A 24,594-nucleotide genomic window follows, 5' to 3' on the forward strand; every position below is an offset into this window, starting at 1 on the left:
AGGGGACAACTTATGAACTGTAAGGAATTGATTAACAACTTTACTGTTAAATTTAACAGTTTATTAAACTGAAAAAACAATGTAAAATCCAAGCAATGCATTGCTAAATTAAAGGACAAGCTGTTAATCTCATTGTAAAATGTATTAAATTGAAGGAAGAAATGTTGAACTGATTATACAATTCAATAAATTAAGAGAATCGATTGTTATATCGATTGTATTTCTAATTTTTTCACATTTTCTCCCCAATTCACAAGGCCAATTACCCAACCCACTCATTAGAACTCCCCCTATAACTAGTGATCATAACTATAATCAGTTATAACACATACGTAGAAAGGGCAACAATATAGATGGCTGTGGGTTCACTATTTGGCAAACAACAGGTCATTGTTGCCCTTTCTATGTATGTGTTATAACTGATTATTAATGACTTTTAAGGCATTTACAACCTAATTAGTAACCATTAATAAACTAAGTACAAACCATTTATAAACCCTCTATTAAGGTAGTCTCATTTTAAAGTGGTACCGAGGAAAGCGCAGCGACTCAGTTCTGATACATCAGCTCACAGATGCCTTGTTGCTGAAATTATTACTGTTATAGCTACGCTGTCTGGCCAAAAAAAAAAGGTTGCCACCAAATAAAATGTCACACACACTCTAATATTTGGTCGGACTGCATTTAGCTTTCATTGCAGCACTTTTTCACTGTGGCATTGTTTCAATAAGCTTCTGCAATGTCACAAGATTTATTTCAATCCAGTGTTGCATAAATTTGTTTGAAAGTTTTTTTTTGGTCTCAGAGGAAGGGTTAGAGGGGTTACACTTGAAAACAAGGGGGAGGGGCACAAAAGAGAAATGACTATTCAGTTGCTGTCTAATACAGCATAAGCAGCTAATAGGCATTTTAGTCCCTAACTGGTGCCACTAGGACTACAGAAGCAATGTTATTCACATCACATGTCAGTGGATTTAATCTTATGGCTAACTAGTTTAAAAACATGTCTATCCATCAATCCATACATCCATCTATACAGAATCAACGGGTGTAAAACAGGAACCCCCTGGACAGGGTGCCAGTCCAATTCAAATTGTATTTGCATAGCACTTTCTACAACAGGTCAAAAGGACACTATACGAAAATCTATGACTGGCTTCCAGTCGGGAAACCAAATACAACAGCAACAAGGAAAACCACCAGAGAACCCTAAAGAGAAACCCAAACCCAAATCAGGAACCAATTTTCATTAAACAGTAAAACATCAGAAAACTGTTAAAAGAACACTGTGAAATATACAATAACTCTCCACCAACAATTAGCTGCAGTTCATTTTATAGAGTGAATAATTCACCTTTTAAAACAATACTACACATGTAAAACACTATATTGTTCATTACAGTAATAATCACTGTGCTGTAATTATTGTGAAAGTAATATTCAACTACTTTAACCCTTGTGTGGTGTTTATATTTTTGTTTCTTGTTTACTTTGTTATTTGTATTTTATTCAGCAAAATTAAGCAATTCTACATTAAAATGCTTTACACATGCTCGCTTCACCTAAACTGCAAGCAATATAAACAGCTTACATGGTTAATATTTGCCCTTTACCTTTCTTATGTTACATTTCTTTTAAAAAGTGCTACTCTTTTTTATTAGTTTTTTAATAAAATGTAAAAGAAAATGAACTAAACTCAAGATATGAGTAGAAAATTTGTTTAGTTTCAAATTTACAAATGAAGCAATGTTTATTAGCCCTTGGCCAAACATACTGTATGTAATATAAATGTGGGGGGGGGGGGGGGGGGGGTTGGGGGGGTGTACAGTGTGTGTTTATCGAAAATGTGTTTTGATATATGTTTTTCACAAAAAATGAGCCAATGCCAATGAGTTTGAGTTAGAAAAAATATTTTTTTTGTATCATTTGACGAAAAATGAAAATGGGTCCCACAGACCCGAACACCACACAAGGGTTAAAAGGCATTACAGCATTTATTTTAATGCTGACAATTCCAAATGGTCAAATTTCGACATTTATTGTGAAAAAAAAATACCTATAAGCTGGCATGACTAATGACTCTTTACAAGCTAGCCAAGCTAGCCAGTAGCTACTGTTACTTTTACACAGAACTAACAATATTATCAACTCAATGTCACTAGACAATAAAATCTATTAAAATTTAATGAATTAATTGTTTCTTTTCGTAATAATTAGATTTCTCCTCTCAAGCATTTCTCTCTCCCAACACTACAGCAACAGCTAAGCACCATTGGAACCTCCTAGGATACCCTAGCAACTGCCCAGCAATACATTCAGTAAAGACCAAACAACTTGAAGCAACTATCGAGCAAACTCATGGCAACACCATCATAACCACCTATCAACACTACAGCAACCATCTAGCAACACCATAGCAATCACCTTGGATACAATAACAACTATCAACCACTTAGCAAAAACTGTTTCACCATTGTGAACTCATCACAACTGCCAGGACATACGAACATACAGCTCTGAAAAAAATAAAGAAACCACTTCAGTTTCTGAATCAGATTCTCTGATTTTGCTATTTATAGGTTTATGTTTGAGTAAAATGAACATTGTTGTTTTATTCTATAAACTACGGACAGCATTTCTCCCAAATTCCAATTCAAAATATTTTCATTTAGAGCATTTATTTGCAGAAAATGAGAAATGGCTGAAATAACAAAACATATGCAGAGCTTTCAGATCTCAAATAATGCAAAGAAAACAAGTTCATATTCATAAAGATTTAAGAGTTCAGAAATCAGTATTTAGTGGAATAGCCCTGGTGGTTTTTAATCACAGTTTTTAGGCATCTTGGCATCATGTTCTCCTCCACCAGTCTTACACACTGCTTTTGGATAACTTTATGCTGCTTTACTCCTGGTGCAAAAATTCAAGCAGTTCAGTTTGGTTTGATGGCTTGTGATCATCCATCTTCCTCTTGATAATATTCCAAAGTTTTCAGTGTGGTAAAATCAAAGAAACTCATCATTTTTAGGTGGTGTCTTATTTTTTTCAGAGCTGTAGGTTTTTAACAGAAAACGCACTTTCAAGTTTAAATTATAGAATTTTAACTAAAATCTTTACTGCATGACATTATATAAATAAATCCTACGTACATTGTTTCTGAAGTTCTGAAGGACATACATTACTTAACATGGAAAAAAACAAGCTTTTATTAGCACTCAGTTTTAAGTCTCTTTAGAGGAAATGTAAAATAAAACTCTTGATCCCTCTGCTTTGAGGAAGTACAGATAACAGTCACCAGTCCTGCTCAGTCACTGCATTGTTTTCAGTTATTTGCACTTCTGCAGAAGAAAGCATTATGTTGCAACAAATGCAAAGTACATTACAGTGCTATTATTTGTATCTGTATCAGATTAGTGCTTTATTTTATATCTGTGTGGCCTAAACCTGTTTAGTTATGTTTTAACAGCACTTCAGCTTAACTTATTTAAGAATGACAATGACAGAACAATAAAAAAAACATAGGGCCCTATTTTAGCTATTTATTCTATAGGTAAGCCGTCATGCGTACACAGCATTTGGTGGATTGCTATTTTAATTGGGCAGCTTCCTGGATGTGTTCAACACTTCTCAGCAGAGGAAACTGACCTGTGCGCTGATGCTCATACATTCTGTTTATTGTTGTGGTACAAGTTTGCAAAGCTGCCAACTGGCACATGCTATGGGTTTGTGCACTGCTGTATGTTTATGTGTGCACAACAAGCGAGAGTGTATTCACATTAGGGATGTTCCTGTGTTGACAATTCTTTGCCAAGATAGCAATAAACGTCTGACTGTTGACGTCTGCCTTGGTTGTATTCAATCAGTGGTGCACCTGTGTTTTCTGTTGCAAAGTTAGCAATATGCTTGAACACACCTCACTTTTTAGACCACTTTCAGACCAGATACAGTATATTCAGAAGCACTGTCGCTATTTAAACAATGCAGGTGAAAGGTGTGAAAATAGACTGTTGACTGGGTGTTTTGAGACTGTCACTGCTGAAGCAGCTGGGGTATATAAAAACCACCATAACCCTTTAAATGCACTGCTTATCCTTTTTATTATAGAACATATTTAAAGTCAATAAATCATTACTTTATTGTGCTACAGGCCTGGACTGGGAACTAAATTCAGCCCTGGACCTTTTTTTATTTTCAGCCCATCAAAGGGTTAACACTACTCAATACTATGTAGTTTTGCAACATTTTGCAAAGTAGCAAAAAGATCATAAGTCGACCATTGGCTACACCCATTTACACCCACTCTTATCATATTTAAATCTATTCTATATCTATTGTAATTGGCTATTTAAAATCAGAATTAAATTACATATTTTATTTATATTTACAAAGCATTGAAGAGCTACCCACAATCTACAATCTTTGCTTAGTTTAAGAGCTTACCAAATCCCAACATCATAAAATCCTACAATAGCAGTGGAACATTGTGTACAATAGTTTTAATAATAATGGAATAATATCATACAGCATCCTGAGGAGCGGTGATCCAATACATGTGTTAGAAAGAGCATATCTCTCCACCTTACCACTATCTTCATCAACATCAGAAACTGGTGCTCCATTAACGAATGGAAACTGAGTTATTCAGGGTTATTGAGAGTACCTGAGTTTCAGAGTGCAGAGCATGTGTGGTTTGTCAGTTTACATGCAGAAGTAAATGATCTGAAGCCATTTGAATGCAGTTTACATGAGAAGGCAAATCAGAGAAGTGTCTGCAAAGTGAGTTTTGAGTAAAGCCTGTTCAGAGCTTCATGTTAGGAATCGTTTTAAAGGTCCATTGGTAGGTCATTAGGTCTGTCACTCTGTACAAGGTGCGTCACAACGCTCATTGCTATTTTACACTCTGCCAACAGTCAGGATGGAGAGCATCTGTGAGCAGCAGTTTCCAGGGGATTTTGGTCTGGATTTGACTGTTTCATTCTAACACATAAATATTATTCTTTAATCTAAATCATTCCACTGTAGCTCTGGCTGTATGTTTAGGGTCATCGTCTTGCTGGAAGGTGAATCTCCTGCTCAGTCTCAAGTCATTTACAGCTTCCAGGATTCTTCTGTATTCATCTCCATTCATCTTCCCATCAACTCTGACCATCTTCCCTGTCCCTGCTGAAGAAAAGCATCCCAACAGCATGATGCTGCCACCACCATGTTTCACAGGATGGTGTGTTTTAGGGTGATGAACAGTGTTACTTTTATCAATTTGCAGCATATTCTTTTATTAATTAGGCAATCTTAGAGATTTAAATTTGTACACTTTTGGATTTTAATTTTAATAACACTCATGGCTCCTTTCTTTTGCATTGATGGAAAATATATATTTGTTTTCTAACCATGGATCAATGGACACAGTGAACTCCAGACCAGAGACAAAAAAAAGACCATTTATTTTGTTCTCAGCAACAAGCCTAAAATCTAAATTTTGTATTTTCACTTGGGTCTCGGCTGACCCTTAAACACTCCAATCTCTAAAAAAATCCATCTATTTGATTTCTGTGAATCAGATAAAAGAGTTTGGTGTCAGGAATCATATGAGCTTCTTTGGATGCTCGCTTATTCTGACATCACAATAAGAAAACCTGCATAGAACCACCCTGACTCCACCCCTCACCCATCAACCCCCACCAGAGCCCCACCCACTAGATCAGTTGAAGAAACACCATTTTGGTCTGCTGGTAGAGAACCTTGGACAGCACACAGCAGGATTAGCCAGCAGACTTCATCTGAGGGAAGGATCTGTATCTCATCCATACAAACACTGAAGATGAAAAATCACACAGCTGAAAGAATTCTGTCTAATTAAGGTTATTTTTGCCAAATCTATCAGGCTATCAGGGGCTATTAGGCTAAATTTTACTCAAAATAAATTAACATTTTTATTCATCACATTCTACAGCTCATGTTTAAGAGCAATTTCTTCATTTTTGGTTTAGTTTTATATACTAGATCTCTTAGTATTGTTCAAATGAAGCCAGAATGTCCATATAACTGAATATGTTCAAAAAGACAAAGATTTTTGTGGAGTGTCTTAACTTTTTCACATGACTGTATATATGCATATGCAAACGGTTTATCTAAAATGGTCTAAAAATGGTTTATCTTAATTTCTATTACTTTTGTACTTGACTATTATAAGTCGCTTTGGACAAAAGCGTCTGCCAAATGTAATGTAATGTAAAAAAAATGTAATGCAAATGAACTTGTTTAAAAAAGCCTAATTTAAGATGCAGCCTTGGCTAAAGGACACCTTATAACTGCAGTGTGAATGTGAATGGGCGGGACCAAAGCTGAACAGATGGTGCTTTTCAACATGTGTTAGTTTTTGTGACATCATATTAACAGCATATTTAAAATGGGCTGTTTGTGCAGCTTAGTTTTCAAATATGGACTGTATGGATTTGTAGTATATATAACATGAGTCAATGAGTGCCTTAATTTCTTAAAAAGTCCAGAAGGTTTAGTTTTACCTGGATACAGGCCATTTAAATCATAATTAGTGGTGTCAATCGATTACAAAATTAATCAGATTAATCACAACAATATTCTGTGATTAACTGCGATTATTTGGACTTGTTCTTCTTAAGACTTCTTAAGTTTTATTATAGTGGATATTTAAACGTAAAAAAAAAAGAATTAATGTAAGATATGAATGTAAAATTAAAATATTTTTATATTAGTAGAGTCTAAAATTAAAATACTAGTATACTCTTGTAAGTTTGAGGAGAGATAAAGCAAACACAGGACACTTAAATAAAGAATGCATGCTAAATTGGATAGAGGAAACTTTTTACTTTATTGTAAACATCTCAGCTTGGTTGTAAGGATTTCTGATTTAGAACTTAATTTGCTGAGTATAAAAATCTCAGGAAGTATTTGGTATTGCACACATGCTCACAATGTGGAGGAGGGTGACCATTTAAATGGCCTGGGGGAAATATGTAACGGCCAGTAATCAGTAATGTGTACACTGTCCCTTTAAGAGCCCTTTAATAAAATCTAATACTATGACCAAGGATAAAATCCACATATTGTGTGGAAATAGGGCATATTACAGTAGAAGTTGGGGTCAAACTTGGTGGTGTAATTGTTTATTTATTTATTTTATCTTATTTTCTCCCCAATTTACACGGCCAATTACCCACTCCACTCACTAGGACTCCTGCTATCGCTATTGATGCCCCAACACCAGGAGGGTGAAGACTAGCACATGCCTACTCCGACACATGTGAAGTCAGACTCCGCCTCTTTTCGAGCTGCTGCTGATGCAGCATTACCGAGTAGCATCACAGGGCTAACGCTCGGAGGAAAGCGCAGCGACTTGGTTTTGATACTTCAGCTCACAGACGCATCCTTGTGCTGATCCACATCACCCTAGGAGTGATGAGGGCAAAGAGCGCCATCTACTGTACTGTACCCACCCAGAGAGAGAGCAAGACCAACTGTGCTCTTTTGGGGAACTGGCAACCAATGGCAAGCTACATAATCAGGATTCGAACAGTGATCAGTGATCTCCAGATCATAGCGGCAAAGCATAGCCCACTGGACCAATTTAATTTGCGTGAAAAACATAATAATGCGTTACTGATCCAAATTAATTGTGTTTTAACGCTTTAATGTTGACAACCCTAATTATAAATTATAATTAATGATCAATTTCACTTTATTTGTTAAATACAATAAATTAATTAAAGTACAATTATTAATCAATAATGGTTGTATTATTGGTGCCCTCTCCAGATTAACGTGTTTGCAGTAGATCTGCTGTCTGAACGGAAGGTCGTAGAGGAGAATTATCCCAGCCAGGACAGGAAGTAGACCTGCCCCAGGGCATCTCCACACACCAGCTGACTGGGGTCATCCTCGTTTATTTCCAGTATCTCCACCGGAGCTCCACATACAAACAGACCCACCTGGAGAAGCAGAAACAAAATAATGTGAATATTAGCATTAATATATAAGAGAAACTAATGAGAAATACACTATATGTCTAATGAACTTTTAATAAATGGGTAGTAATAGAACCACTATGTCTAATGTCAGATGTGAGATAGAGGGATATAAAGCCCCAGGTACTGTGTTCTCTGGACTGTTGGAGTTCCATACGTTCCATCTTTTGGAATGAGTTTGGGAGGTGTCCCAATACTTTTGTCCTTACAGTGTATTTAAGCATAAGCCTTCAGACACATTGAATTGATATAAAAACACACATATATATTAATATGCATTATTAAATGAGCAATTTCAAGAAAAATCTACAAACATGATTGATTACTTGGACCAAGTGCAGTCAATTAACCAGTCAATTATCTGGCTTATCTGTGCTTCTTTAGGCTATTGCTAGGCTAACAGTGCTAACGAATGCTAATCTCATCTCTATTAATACACGACTAAAATCTTATCTTTTTTTTTATTATTAATTTAGTTTTTTCCAAAGTTATATAACATAACAGTCCTGTCCACTGTGGACAGTAATGCATTATATGACTATTTCAGAAAGTAGAAACATTTAAATCTAGATTAACAGGGACAATATTGATGATATTGGTGACAGTCTAAATCTAGTGTTTGTTACCAATGTTAGCCTAGCATTTCCCACTTTAAACAACAACACTGGTGCTGGTTGATCGACACACCTGGGATCAGTGATCAATAATTATCATTTGATTTTTATCTACATTTTTCCTTTAGGTTTGAAGAAAAACTTGAGAAGCACCTGTTTGTTTGTGTTTCTGTCCCACAGTTTGATCGTCCCATCAGAAGAGGCGGAGATAATGGCTTTATCTGTGAGGCGAAGCATGCTGACCCGGTCACTGTGAGCCTACAGAGGGTTAGCAATTAGCATTAGCCAGCAGCTCTGTTTTCAGTACAGTTTCATTTATAAAGCACTTTCCACATCAATCCCCTTCCCAAAGCAGATTTCCAGAGAAAGCCACGAGGAAGAACCACTGATAACGCATTTCCACTGACCTGAAACCGGCATTGTTCTAGTTCTAGTAGCTTTTAGAACCAGGAACATTTGTTCGCAGGGTTCGCAGGGCGAGCTGTGGCAACATCTGTAGGCGTGTCTGTTTGTACAGGAGGAAAATCGCTACTGCAGCGCCCCCTGTTGATGGCGTATGATGTGACATTTTTTATTTATTTATTTTTTAATAATTTTATTTCTACTTTTTCCCATTTTCTCCCCAATTTAGCACAGCCAATTACCCAACCCACTTACTAGGACTCCCTAGTAACTAGTAATGCCCCAACACACCAGGAGGGTGAAGACTAACACAGCCAACCACCGCCTCTTTTCATTGCCGAGCAGCCAGCGCGCTTGGAGGAAAGCGCAGCGGCTCGGTTCCGATACATCAGCTCACAGACACCCTGTGCTGCAGACATCACCCTAGGAGTGATGTGGGGAGAGAGCACCATCTACCCACCCAGAGGGAGCAAGGCCAATTGTGCTTCCTCAAGGGCCGGCAGCTTGATGGCAAAGCTGCATGAGCGGCTGAAAAGCACCACAGTGATGATAGGAAGCAGAACTAGTGATGGAGGAACGCCTCCTCACCCAGATAACAGTTCTCTCATTCACTCACTAAACCTTCAGTAAGAGAACGCTCACTCGTCTTTTCTTGCTCCAGCTGGTCATGCTCGGCGGCTGGTTGGTCCACATGTACCCCTTGGCGTCTCCACACACGATAAAGCCTGGATTGAACATGGAGAAAGGGTTCAAAGTGTGTGTTTAAAGCAGGAACATGTTAAATAGACCTGTGGAACTGCAGCACATCTCCTATCAAACACATAAAGCTTGTTTTGTCCCGAATAAACTGTGCCGGGAGATCTGCAAGGTGATCTTCTAAAAATTTCCTGACTGTGTTAATGATCATTGTTAAATAGAGGTGTGACAAGACACAGTGTTGGATAATTAGAGAGTTTAACAATATATATATATATATATATATATATATATATATAGAGAGAGAGAGAGAGAGAGAGAGAGAGAGTGAAACTCACAAAATGCAAAATTGCTGGTGAATTTTAAAATATTTCAAATAGTAATCATCTTGTAATGGATGTGGATCTATTTGAACTGATTATGAATTATGAACAGTGTATCATATGCAGTAAAATATAGAACAGTATGCTGTTAGTACTGCAGCTGGTTTTACTAAAAACCCAACAACTTCTCTCCTGTCTGATCTCCTGCATGAGTCTCTTCAAACCTCAGAACTATTGTTAGAATCCCTCCAGTGAGGGTTCTGTATTTAAATGGCAAACCTCCTTAAGGGTTCCGTACACACCTGGCAACCACATCTAACACTACAGTAAATAACAATGTTTAAACACAAAATAAACAATATTTAAAAAAATGTAAATAAAAAGGGTGGATATTATTAGGTAGATTTTTACACATGTTCATGATTCTGTTTTCTGTTTAGCTATGTGTAGGTTAGGGTTGCAACGGTATGAGATTTTCACGGTATGATAACCGTCTCAGAAAATACTGCGGTATCACGGTATCACAGTTTGTTATTAAACTGACCCTTAAAGAAATTACAACAAAGGTTTTTTTGTTCAATTAACTATTTATTGTAGAAACCTGAAAAAATTATATAGATAATGTCTCCTTAAAGAAAAATAAGCTGTACACCATCAGGTGAAGGAAACCAGGTTTTTCCACTACTCTTAAGGGCATATAGGTGTATATATATAAAAAAAAAAAATACATACACACACGTGTCACACATTACATGTCCTCTAAGAAGTAAAGATCCTGTATTTAAAATATTCAGTACAATTATTTAAGTTTAAATTATTTAATATCTGATAAACTGAGCCTGGGTCAGTGTCTGATAAACAACTGTTGTAAACGTCCGTTTTACTGCCAAGTTGGTATATAACCAGATACTGCAGAGAGAGGGGATTTTATTTCTGACATGATCCTCACAATAGAGATTTCTATTTTAAGGCTTTCACAGCGAGTCTGGTTTTAACACATGAAAAACAGGCACGTCAGAATTTGAAAATGAACGCATGTAAATGAATGGCGTCTTTCACATCCAGTCCGGCGAGCACCTTTACACGGACACGTGAATCCGTCATAGCACGCACTTCACGCCTGTACCTGCGTGCCCAAATTTCGGATAACTCAGCGCTTTTGCGGGCGCTTACCGCATGGGTTGTGCACGACTACAAAGAGGTTTTATTTAGGTTCAGAGTAAAATTATAAACTAAACACATACTTTGCGCTGCACGGCGGGGTGGTGTTCTCGGACATGGGAGAACAGGTTTGACGTATGTCCACATTGATTACAAATCGGATAACCATCCTCGGGTGCGTTCGGCGGGTCTCTGAAATAGTCCCACACTGCTGATTTTAGTTTAGCCTTTTTTTAGGCGGACGGAGGTTTGTTTAGTCTGATGCACTTTCTGCTGTTCTCACCGCTGTGTGCTGAGCAGCTGAAGCGGAGCAGAGTTGCGCATGCGCGGGTGAGTTTCTCCGCTGGCTTGCGTTTTACCGGTAATAAGCAAACACACACGGTATGATAACCGTGCATTTTAATACCATGGTATACCGTGAAACCGGTTACCGCTGCAACCCTAGTGTAGGTATATATGTATATATTGATATACATAAATGTTTATGTCTATAAATTTCTTTATTTGTTTGCTTGTTTGTGTTCGCTGTAAAACACAAACAGCGATCTATAGGTGAGCCATCAACTGTGTAGCATTCAGCTTGATTTAGGGCGTGTCAGTGTGTCTTTGCTATTGTAACGACGGGAAAAGTACACCTTGCCAGCTCAAAACACACAAAAGACATGTACTAACTCTTAATGAATCATGGGCGTGTTTTGGGTGTAACATGAAATAAACCAATTAGCATGTCACTTGCTTATCATTCCCTTTAAGAGCCAGATGAGCTCCGACTTTGGTGGATTGCTATTTTAATGGTGCAGCTACCTGGACGTGTCTGACGCTCCTCAGCAGAGGAAACTGAGCTTTGCATTCACATTGTGAAGGAGCTCCAGCAGCTCATTTGAGGGAACAGCAAAGTTATTTTTATCTTTATTCTTTTTATTGTTGATATGAAAGTTGGGTTTGTGCACTGCTGTGTGTTCATGTGTGCATAACGAGCAGCGTTGTACATGTGCCAAGACAGGAATTAACATCTGACTAGTGACCGTTGTCAGGGTTCTAATCAGTAAGGGAAGCACCTATGTTTTTCATTGGCAAGAGAGTAATACACCAGAAATGTACATGAACACACCTAATTTCCAGATCACCACGCCCATGAAATAGCTCTTTTGCAATTTTACCGGCACAGGTGCAAGGTGTGAAAATGGACTGTTGGCGAGGTTTAAGATAGCAATAAGCATCCCGAGGCACCTTACACAGGATGTAAGATAGGGCCGTAGTGTGTATTGTGTGTTGTGTGTATTCTTTAAGTAGTATGGTTTACATTAAAATCATACCTTCATGTATGGTAGCTGCTGTAACCCAAACTTTCCTCTGTTTATATTCCTCGGACTGTTCCTCACGCTTTTCCTCATGATGCTCCTCGGACTGTTCCTCACGCTTTTCCTCAAGATGCTCCTCGGACTGTTCCTCACGCTTTTCCTCATGATGCTCCTCGGACTGTTCCTCACGCTTTTCCTCATGATGCTCCTCGGACTGTTCCTCACGCTTTTCCTCATGATGCTCCTCGGACTGTTCCTCACGCTTTTCCTCATGATGCTCTTTGGACTGTTTCTCACGCTTTTCCTCATGATGCTCCTCGGACTGTTCCTCACGCTTTTCCTCATGATGCTCCTTGGACTGTTCCTCACGCTTTTCCTCATGATGCTCTTTGGACTGTTTCTCACGCTTTTCCTCATGATGCTCCTCGGACTGTTCCTCACGCTTTTCCTCATGATGCTCCTCGGACAGTTCCTCACGCTTTTCCTCATGATGCTCCTCGGACAGTTCCTCACGCTTTTCCTCATGATGCTCCTCGGACTGTTCCTCACGCTTTTCCTCATGATGCTCTTCTCGGGATCCTTCTTTCTCCCAGCCCAGATTAATGTTGCAGAAATCAGAATACCAGCAGCTACCAGAAACTACAGAGAGCTGCAGAAGACAGCAATGACTTTATTAATAATTATAGAATTGAAAACTGGAAGATTGTATTAATCATTTCTCTATATTTTATCACACTGATTGAGTGGTTATGAGAAACGATATAAACTGATATTAAAATGTACAAAATGTGACAATATCTGCTATTTGTGGTTTTTAAGGGAACTATAAGGTAACTATAATATCATGTCTATGTACTCATTGGCGTAGGAACCGGGGGGGGGGGGGGGGGATGGGGGGGACATGTCCCACCCAATATTAGAAACAGGTGGATTTGTCCCCCCCAAAAATTATATCGTTTTGCTCAGATCAGCTGTCCTATTAATGAGGAGACAGACCGGACCAATCACGGAGCCGGTTCAGGTATTAAGTCCCGCCGCTCAGTAGAAACAGCCAATCAGCTTGCTGGTTATTATAATCACCTTATAATAATAATTTACTTTTAATTAAAAGTAATTTCCACAAATGTTGTTCTACGAAACTATAGGGTGGGCTTGGGTTTATATTGGCAAATGTGTCCCCCCCAATATCAAGCCCGCTCCTACGCTCTTGTATGTACTTACAACAAAGATGAGCTGGAGTTCAGATTTACTTTCTCCTACAATCCAAAAGCTCTTGGCATCGTTCTTCACCACTCCCAGAGGCTGTATATTATTAAACCAGCTGAAACGACAACCAAGTAACAGACACTGACAGTTAGCTCACAGTTTACGCACAGTGTGTGTGTGTGTGTGTGTGTGTACGTACGTACGTGTTAAGGCATTGTCTGTTGTCTCCGGCTGTAGAGAAGACGTCAACAATGCTGGCGTCTCGGCACACGGCCAGCAGGATGTTACTGTAGAGCAGGTGAGCCGCAGGAATATCCAGCGTGTACGACGACACCTTAAACACACTAAACAATACAGAACTCAGTCATTCTTCAGCTGCAGGGATCAGTTTCCAGCAGCGGTGTGAGTTTGATTAGTTTAAGTCCTGCAAAAAGACCCATTCAGGCCATGCTGTGAAGTATAGCAGTGTTTCTGCTACATAGATTTAACATTATTGCTGCTGCTGCTGCTGCTTGATATTGTTATACAAAAAAAACATGAAATCAAAATGACAAAACTCTGAGGGGGGTTTAATGTAAAAGAGTAAGAGTAATGTAGCTGAGCTAATCTTACTATCCAAGCCCTGTACAGCTTGTATGCTCAGCTAAAAAACACATTGTGAAAATTTCACTTGATTAGCCTCACTGAGGTAAATGTATAATTAGAACAGCTGTACTAATTCTGCAGTCCTTCTGCTGGAATGTTAAGTGCTCAATAAATATTATTATATACAATTTACATAAAAACAGTATTGAGATTCAACTTTCAGCCAAATGTTTAATTTTGTTTGATTTCTGCTTCTAACAGATTTTTTATTTCCTTTTGGTGCATCCTTATTTCTGAGGCTATTTCTTTTTAGCTGGTTGGCTTGCTGGTTAAATACAAGTCTAGACGATCAACTTGGTCAGACAGCAGCTTCCATATTAAATCTTTCCTGATTGGTCCGGATAGTTTTTCAGACTGGTTTTGTACGGCTTGTGTTCAGAAGCCAATAAACCTAATCTTTTCTCCATTTTGAAGAAAACTACTCCTGCTGTTCTTTGATTGGATTAAAGTTAAAAACATTTGAATTTTATATGATCTTGTCAGTGGCGATTGCTCTAAGACTGCAAGGGAAGCTCAGCTTCCCCTAAAATGTAAAAAAATAAGTGATTAAATATATACTGTTGTGTGTACATGTCCCTGATTAAATATGCGCTACACCGCGCTGAACTTAGTTCAGAATCAGCTTCTTATCACTGGTAACGCCGCGGCTTTCCTCTCACTCATTCCCGCAGCTTCACAGCGCTGCTTTAAACAGTGCACAGACTTCAATAGCGGAGCAAAGCGAGCGGCCAAACCAGACGAGTCATTGGATAAACGCTGGGCTTCGTCCCGCCCATCGGACGCTCAGCATCTCTGGGGGTCTATGGGGCAGACGCTCAGCTTCTGCGTGATGATTGGATGATCTGTCTGAGGCGGAGTCCCTTTTTGATTGACAGCGAAATGAGCGAATCAGCGATCTTTTAGTGTAAAAATCCATTTGATAGTCTTCCTTACGAAGAAAAACTTAAAGAGTTAAACAGCAGGGCAGATCAACTGCTCAGATTAATTTGGTGTAAAAGGTGGGGAAAAGTAACAGGTATTTTCAGCTGTTCTGGTATGATAAAGTGAGCTGGCTGACTGGAAGTGCTGTAACAAATAAAATGTACTGATGGCCATTCCTCTTGATGAAACTATCTCAGGACATAAATGAACAGGGGCCAGTAGTAAGTATTGTGTTATTATTAAAAATAATTAAAATAATTTAAATTAATAAAGGGATTATTACAGGAAATTAAAACTGTCCAAAAAGGAAATAAATTTACCTGCATTTTTTCCTTTACCAACTTTAAAGGTTTTGCGAAATGTTTTTTTTTACTGATCATTTTATGTTTATAGTGTCTTTTTATGTTGTCATAGTGTCTTTTTTATGTAATTGTTCAATGTAAAGAATGGGTACCTTTTTGTTGTGTAGTGAAAACTTGAAAATAATGCCTTTTGTTTACAAAAAAACATCTCAGGGAGAGTAGAATTTTTGTATAAATAAACGACATATGTTAAGATGTAGGCCGAAATTGAGCTTCCCCTCCTTGAAAGACCAGCATCCGCCACTGGATCTTGTGTTTTTGTGAAAATTCACGTCTGTGCTGTGCATTAGATTAGTGTACAGCTAGAAATGTACTCTTTTACTACAATTACATTTTTGAACAATAGTGAAAAATAGTGAAAAAAGCTAAACATACCCTGCAGTGCAGAGCTCAGAGTCTAGCTCCAGCTTCCACACGGTCACTGAGCGATCACTGCAGCTCACAGCCAGCTGCTTATCCGGCATACCGGTCAGCGCTCCAATCCCACCATCACTAACCTACAGATCACCAGAGAACACGTCCAGAAAACACTGATTACATTACACCCACTCACAAAGACTTTACTGTAAAACTTTTAATAATATTCAAGGTATTTTATTATTATAGTAGGTGCAAATTCAAAACTTTGGACACCTTTGGTTACAATATTAAAAAATACAGCTCTGGAAAAAAATAAGAGACGACTTTCTGATCAGTTTCTGAATCAGTTTTTCTGATTTTGCTATTTATAGGTTTATGTTTGAGTAAAATAAACATTGTTGTTTTATTGTATAAGGGACATTCCAGGATTTTGGTACATTTCCTGTCCCACCACCTAAATTTTAAATGTACATTTCCAAAATATCTAAATGACTATTTTTTGTGAAAAATGTACTTGTTATAAGACAAACTGTAAAATATGGTGGAAAAATAAGCTCCTTAGATATTATTCAAAACACCAAATATCTTTGGACCACCTCAAAAAATGGCCGTTTTCTCTTGTCCCACACATTGGGTGACCAACTCCTTTGGCAGATTGAACAATTAAAATAAGCTCTAAATAAATGACTTCCTCTTGTATATTGTTGATCTGCATCTCCTTTACTTATGAAAACAGCTTCTTTGGTCTACATTGTTTTGCATGTTACAGTTTTTTGCTATTAAGTTGTATCCCACAACATGCGCTCAACCCTGTTACCATAAGGAATTTTACCTGCAGAGAAAGAGTTAAAAATATTTGTCTACTGGCACAAAGGAAGTGACATCACAAGGACATTTTCTGCCCACATGGCAAGACCAAGAGTAAGCGCTCTAACAATTTTCAAGTTTTTTTTCCAAATATGTTTGTGCAAGTTGTGTGTGTCACTCAGTGAACTCAACCCTGTTACTCATATTGTAAGACTAATAATGAGTAGAGTCAAAATTTACTTTATATACTTATATAACCATGTTTGTCCTTGATATTGTATACATAGCTAAATTTTACAGTTAGCATCTGTTCCTGGGGTAAACCACAACTTAGCCTAGATTTGCAACCCTGTTACTCGCAACCCTGTTACTGTAAGTTACCAAATATATTACATAACCTAATTAAAAAAACTGCTTTGATACCTGAGCTTGACAAATCAAACTTTTTGATAGTCTATTACCTGTATTTAATAAATATATGACTAAAAATGATCAAATTGAAGATCAATTTTTTTTTTAGAAGTGACCACCCCTGAAATGTACCAAAATCCTGGAATGTCCCATAAATGACTGACAACATTTCTCCCAAATTCCAAATAAAAATATTGTTATTTAGAGCATTTATTTGCAGAAAAAGAGAAATGGCTGAAACAACAAAAATGTTTTAAGAGTTCAGAAATCAATATTTGGTGGAATAACCCTGGGTTTCCTGTTTTTTTTTTATTATTTATTCACTTTAACTTATTTACTGTTACATTTCTTGTGCCATAACCTTTGCACAGTTACCAATTTTTTACTAATCTAAACCACCTAATATATTAGATTATGTAGTAGTTTAGTTACCTTATCAGAATAAATCAGCTTATTTTGATGCCATAACTCCAATCTGCCTGAGCTGAATCCACACACCAGCAGCTTCCCCTTCTCCAGGAAGCAGACTGCACTCAGAGACTCCCTCTGTTCAGGAGGATGCACTATAGACACAATTACAGATCGAATAAAAACAATAAAAAAAAAAACATTTAGTCAAACACGGAAAAATTAACATGGTAAACCTCAAGGTTCAATACTTGGGCCGCTTTTGTTTCTGTTCTCTATAAGACATCATTCATAGACAACAGAAAACCTCTATACAACCTCTACAAAACATTTGAACACCTCCTCACTCCTCAGTCTACATTGTAGATCAATATTAAAGACATTAAAATGATTAAAGGACACATATATAATTATGTATTAAACAGTAAGAAAGTGTTAGTCCTCCACATTAATCCCCTGATCTAAACCCGATGAACTGAGATGGTGATTTGAGGTGATTTAATTGGGATGAGCTGGAGCTTCACAGCGTGAAGGAAAAGTAGCAGCTATTGTTCAGCACCTCCAGGAACTCCTTCCTTCAAGATGCTGAGAAAACTATTCCAGGTGACTCTCCCTCATGAAGACACTGAGATTAAAAGTCTGCAGATCTGTCCTCAAATAGAAATCTGAAATCTTTTTTTTTTACTTTTTGTTTACAGACTAATTCAGCATGTGTTCCTGTATAGCTTTAATATAGTCTTCAGTATTAAATTTACAATGTATCATAAAATAAAAAGAAAACAGTGTAAGCTGTAAATAAATATGAACGGTGTAGCGACAAATACTGTATGTACAGGTTTCTCAAACAGGGATTAAGCCAGGTTTAGGCTACACAGCATTTTTAATGGAGAAGTTTTCCAATTGAAAGGAAAATAAAGTCCACAGCTACTCTTTAACAATTCAGTCCATTGTTTTTTTCATAATCTGACCGACAAGTACGATATCAATCAATTTCCATTTGAAAACTGTTTTGTTTAAAAAGCAGCCATGTTTCTGGTGTGAGTGTGTTTCTCTGTAAACCCTCCTGGTCTCTCTTCCTGCACTGAGAGCAGAGTGTAGCTGATATTCTGTACCTGTACCTGTAGAGAGGCTCCAGGCTCTCACAGAGCGATCATCAGACACTGAGAAAACACATCCGCTACGTCCACACGCCAGGGCTCGGACTGCTCCACCGGGACAGCGAAGAAAACCAGTATCCACCTTCAGAGAGACAGAGAGAGAGAGTAAACTACAGAACTGCATCTTTAATTAACATTATATAAAATTACATCACAATAAAAATATTATTTAATTAACATTATATAAAATTACATCACAAAAAAAAATATTTAATTAACATTATATATAATTACATCACAATAAAAAAAACCTTTAATTAACATTATATATAATTACATCACAATAAAAAAACCCTTTAATTAACATTATATATAATTACATCACAATAAAAAAATCAGTCGTTCAGCGTTGCCCGTGCAGCAGGTGAGAATGCTTTGGGTCAGATGCAAGAGGGAGGTGTTTATTAAATTCCATTTTTTCAAGTGCAAAAAAATATCTCTAACACTTTACGTTAAGTGTTGACTAACTAACATGAATGAATACATTAGTTACCCTGAATAAGACATTAAGGTAATACATTAACAATGCGTAGGTAATGTTAATTAAACACAGAACTACAGTATTAATTAATGTTACTTTCACATTAACGTTTGAAGTAAAGCATTTGTTAAGATGAACAATAAATCATACACTTCATTAATAATCTAAACTAATATCAGGTAAACGAGTAACAACTGCTCTTCTTGTAATTTGCGTACATGCTGCAACTATTCATACAGTAATTGTTAAATATTTATTAATTAAATATTAGTTATAAATATATTTGGCTGTGATAACTCTTATGCAGTGGTAGCCAGCTACTTGTTTTATTTACTGATGTCAGTTAACTAATATAATATTATATATTTTACATTTTTACTTCTATTGGAAATACATCTGTACATGGATTAGAATTATTTAAATTTTACTTTACATCAGGTATATTTATTTTACTGAACAGAGCTGTCTGTATAAGTGCTTAGTAAGGGTTAACAGATGTTAATAATGCTTAACAAAGGCATTATTGGTTAATCATGGATTATATTTACAATTTCTACATGTAAGTTGAATTTCAACAAACACTCCGACATATATATGATGAAATGAAGCATAGTGTGACGCTGGGATGAGACGGGAGGCGGATTTATATGCGGGTAAGACCAGACTTTTAATAAATAACAAATAAACAAATAAACAAACAGGGGAATAACGAATATAAATATGCACATAAACAAACAGGGAAAACAAACAAAGAGCTAAACTAAACAGATAAGTAGCTAAACTAAACAGATAATAACTAAACAGGGCTAGGGATATATATACAAAGGATAAATACATAAATATATACAAAACAAGGGATATAAACAAACACGAGATATAAGCAAATAATACAAACTAACAAAAGAACTAGAAACTTGGCAAAACTATAACTAGGACGTGACGTGACAGACAACGTAGGAAGGTGCAAAGACCGACAGCAAACGTAGACTAACAGGTACTATTTATACTGAACATGAAACAATGAACACCTGGGGAGACAGGTAACGAGGGGCGGAGCTACAAATTAGACACAAGTGATGGAAAAGTACTGGAGAAACACACTAGGAAACGGGGAAAACACAGGAAAACATAGCGAGGGCGTAACACATAGACTAATATTTACTTAATAAATATTTAACAATTACAAGAAGATGAACTAATGCAGTTGTTACTTGTTTATCCAACACTAGTAAAGTATATGATAATAAAATATATGATTTATTGTTCATTTTAACAAATTATTCACTTGTAATGTGAAAGTAACATTCATTAATGCTGTCGTTCTGTGTTTGTCTAACATGACCTAAGCATTTTTAATGTACTACCTCATGTCTTATTCATGGTAACTAATTCATTCATTCATGTTAGTTAGTCAACACTTAATGTAAAGTGTTATCAAAATATATTTTTAAGCTATATTCCACTATCAATAATTTTACATATATTTACTGTTTGTAAGTTGCTTAACAAAACCCTCTGAACTGCTTCTGCCTATTTCACATGATAATGTATTTCTGGACATCACCAGACTATCCAGATGCAATTCTGTCTTCCTCTGAGACAGGTAGCCTGGTTCCTTGGCCTGCCCAAACTCCCCTTGGCCCATGAAAGGTGTGGTACAATGAGGTCCCCAAGGACCAGGCTGCCAGAACGAGAATTAACCAGGACCGTAATCAGTTCTTTCAGTGTCTGACCTCCAGATCATGAAAATAAAATATATTCAGCTTGTTATCAGCTGTGACTTGGGTCGGATGGGGAGGCAAAATAACAAATCGAGACGACACATTTATACACAAATATACACATACATAATATATGTACCTATAAAAAAATACCTTTTGCTCTCTGGGGACAGAAGCAGAGCGCCCAAAACCAGCTGACCACAAGTGAACCTGAAGAAAACGGACAGAAACACACTGCTGAAATCCAACTACAGAATGAGTACAATGAAGCACAACATGGTGGCTTAGTGGTTAGCACGTTAGCCCCCCATTCACTGGGGTCTTGGGTTCAAGGCCCTATCTGGGGGGAGTTTTCATGTTCTCCGTGTGTCTGTGTGGGTTTCCTCCCACAGTCCAAAAACATGAAGATTAGGTAAATTGGATAATCTAAATTGCCTAGAAAAATTGATACTCTAAAATTATTCTGGTGTATGTGTGTGTAAGTGTGTGGTATGTATGTATGTATGTATGTATGTTGTGTGTGTGTGTGTGTGTGTGTGTGTGTGTGTGTGTGTGTGTGTAAATGTATGCATGACTGTGCCCAGATATAGATTAGATATCAATGCAGTCCTCCAGGTGGACGGTTGTTTCCGGTTGAGAGTACGCTGTACACTATTGGCTGTTGCTTCTCTCTGGTGTGTAGATGAGTGCTGAGTATGAATGGTTGTGTGTAAAATGTATAAATTGTAAAGCGTCCTTGGGTTTCTATATATATGTTGAACTTCATTCATTCATTCAGTAATGCACTCAGAGCGCACTCACATATGATCTACACCTCCTAACAGGAAGCTACCAGGAAGTAATCATGGTGATGTCTGAGGCAGTTAATAAACACTGCGTATGTTTGGGATTTCAGTGTCTGTGTGAAAGAGGCTCATGTGGGCACACTGTTGCCTGTGTTTTCTTTACCGTGCCGTCACGCCCAGCGCTCAGCATGATCTCTTCATCAGCCAGAAAACTGAGAGCCTCCACAGAACCGCAGTGAGCCTGACGGCGCCACATACAGTTCTCTGCAGGAAGTGACCACAGCCGCACCTCTCCGTCCAAACTACCCGAACACAGCAAATACGACGAGCTGCAGAACCGCACACAGCGCACAGAGGAGCCGTGACCAATCAGAGTCTGAGAGAGAAAGAGAAAGAGAGCAGTAATGAAAGTTGATGTTCGTGTCTCAGTAACTCCACTTCCTCTTTTGACTCCTCCTCCTCTTCCTCTTCTTTACCTTGTGCTCCTGCTTATCGATCCACTTCCACACTCGCACCGCTCCGTCCCAGCAGCCCACAGCCACCAGTATCCCCGCGGGGTCAAAGGTCACACAGTTTGGAGGAGATGGCTGAAGGAGAGAAGCCACCTGCTGAAGCCCTCGGGACGACCAGACCTGCACAAACCCAACAGCAGCCCAAATTAAAACATCACCCACATAAACCAGTTCCAGCTCTATAAACATCCACCAGGTCTGACCTTCAGACTGAAGTCCAGCGAGACGGTGGCAAAGAGCTTCCTGTCTGAGCTGACATCACATCCTGTGATTTTCCTGGAGTGGACATTCAGACGGGCCGTTCTGGAGGGAAAACACAATTCTGCCTCTTTAAAAGTCTCTAAAATTCTCTGAAACATCTTGTTTCTTTGTTTTAGGATATCAGCACTGACCTCTTCCCAACATTAATCACAAAACTGCAATCAGAACTGTCTGTATTACTAGTAGTTCTAGAAGTTTTACACTTATTACTACTAATATGAGTATGTGTGTGTTCGTACACACAGTAGTAGGGGAGACTGTTTTATGGGCTGTTGTAACACTTTTTTATGTTTTCCAATAAATCAAAAACCATTTACACTGGAAGAGCCGATTAGCTATATCATACAATTGTACTGCCTTATGCCCGATGCCGGCTGGGATAATTTCTTTGCCTTCTTATAGTTGGGTTAGTTTGGGGAGTAATGTTTAGTATTATTTTGGGCTGAGATCATCCCTGAAGCCTGAGACTCATATCTTCGTGTCTGTGACTGGTCTGGTGGGTGGAGGTTTGGGAAGTATGGGGGAGTCACCTTTTTATATTGTGGCCTACCTCTAGACAGGCCATAACAGCGGCTGAAATCATTACTTTTTATAAAGATTTATTTAAACATTTCTCCCATTTATTCTCCCAATTTAGCTAAGTCAAATTTCCCACCTATTCAGCTGCTACTCAGCTGTATATCCCCCACCACAAGTGATGCCACAACACCAAGAGGGTGAAAATTTCCCCTCTTTTTAAACTGCTAAAAACAGCTTCTAACTTGCCAAGTAGCATCACAGTGCACTTGGAGGAATGCGCAGCGACTCGGTTCTGATACATCAGCTCACAGACGTCTTGTGCTGATCGACATCACTCTAGGAGTGATGAGGGGAGAAAGCGCCATCTACTGTACCCACCAAGACAGAGCAAGACCAACTGTGCTCTCTCTCCAGCGGCAGGACCACTCAGCAGCTTCAAAAATTATTACTTTAGAGGGGTATCTTAGATCCCTGGATTGCCGACATCTGCACGACTTGGATGTCTCCTTCAACATTCACTCGGTTCTACAAAATGAATGTGGCATATCCCTCAGGCTGTGCTCTGGGGTAGTGTTTGGTACTTGCTATTCACTATCTAACTGCTCATAATCACTAATAGTAGTGATCATATTAACTGTATTTACCTGCAGCCAGACTGAAAATCCCACACCTCCACCTGACCGCTGTATGAAGTGATGCACACCACACTCTCCTCCAGGAAGATGCAGCCAGAGATACCATCACAGGTGCTGACCAGTGACCTCACTTCCTGTTTCAGTGAGCATGATCAGAACAGGATGAGAATAAAGTTCAGAATTCTAAACAGAAACAGGACTCGTGCAGAAATGTGAAAGAGTGAGTCGGGCCTGGAATTAATCTGCAGTGTATCTGCAGTGTTAAAGATCTGTGTGTGTTTCAATAGATTAATTATTACCTGTTTAGTGTCTAAAAGGAAAATGTGCAGAATGCCCTTCTCAGTCCCCACCACTAAAAACACGCCCCCTGGACTCACAGCCACACAGGACGGAGCCCAGGGCAACCTGGACACCAGCTCACTGCAAATAATAAACCAGAAATATCAGCACTAGATTATAATTACAATAACAGATAAACACAGACATCACAAAGAGCACATTCACACACACACACACACACAAATCTTTATTATTTACCTTAATGTATTTTATTTAATTTCATTTTAGTATTTATGTCTCCCTTATGATCATCAAACTTTCTAATTACACTTTTATTCACTGATGTGCTTCTAAAAGCTATTTGTAGAAGTATCTTATGTACATGACTTGTAACCAGCTAACTAACTGACTCCCTGACTGGCTAACAGACTGACGTATTGACTGATCACCTAATTAATTAATTAATTAAATAACCAATAAACTACCTCACAAATTAACTGACTTACTACAAACTCACTTAACCCAACCAATCACTTAACCCACCCAATCACTCAACCCACCCACTCACTCAACCCACCCAATCACTCAACCCACCCAATCACTCAACCCACCCACTCACTCAACCCA

The 24,594-nt window shown here is 38.1% G+C and overlaps 1 protein-coding gene across 2 annotated transcripts in view; it reads right to left on the reverse strand.

Moving 5' to 3' along the window:
- Nucleotides 1-6,828: 6,828 nt before the first annotated feature.
- The window catches only part of LOC125785884 (telomerase protein component 1-like), a 50,826-nt gene continuing 33,060 nt past the window's right edge, over nt 6,829-24,594 (reverse strand). The window contains exons 33-47 of one of the 2 annotated variants that reach the window (XM_049470063.1): nt 23,988-24,108; nt 23,698-23,822; nt 22,477-22,576; nt 22,238-22,393; nt 21,925-22,137; nt 21,130-21,186; nt 18,736-18,856; nt 17,642-17,772; nt 16,007-16,128; nt 13,907-14,047; nt 13,719-13,818; nt 12,513-13,146; nt 9,659-9,741; nt 8,768-8,872; nt 6,829-7,964 (exon numbers count right to left, since the gene is read on the reverse strand). In XM_049470063.1, coding sequence (XP_049326020.1) covers nt 7,845-7,964; nt 8,768-8,872; nt 9,659-9,741; nt 12,513-13,146; nt 13,719-13,818; nt 13,907-14,047; nt 16,007-16,128; nt 17,642-17,772; nt 18,736-18,856; nt 21,130-21,186; nt 21,925-22,137; nt 22,238-22,393; nt 22,477-22,576; nt 23,698-23,822; nt 23,988-24,108 — 2,329 coding nt within the window. In that variant the 3' untranslated portion in view covers nt 6,829-7,844. Of the gene's footprint in view, nt 7,965-8,767; nt 8,873-9,658; nt 9,742-12,512; nt 13,147-13,718; nt 13,819-13,906; nt 14,048-16,006; nt 16,129-17,641; nt 17,773-18,729; nt 18,857-21,129; nt 21,187-21,924; nt 22,138-22,237; nt 22,394-22,476; nt 22,577-23,697; nt 23,823-23,987; nt 24,109-24,594 lie in introns of both variants that reach the window. The other variant, XM_049470062.1, reaches the window with a different exon arrangement.

Source organism: Astyanax mexicanus, chromosome 21 (assembly GCF_023375975.1).
Source record: "Astyanax mexicanus isolate ESR-SI-001 chromosome 21, AstMex3_surface, whole genome shotgun sequence".
NCBI classification, from domain to species: domain Eukaryota; kingdom Metazoa; phylum Chordata; class Actinopteri; order Characiformes; family Acestrorhamphidae; genus Astyanax; species Astyanax mexicanus.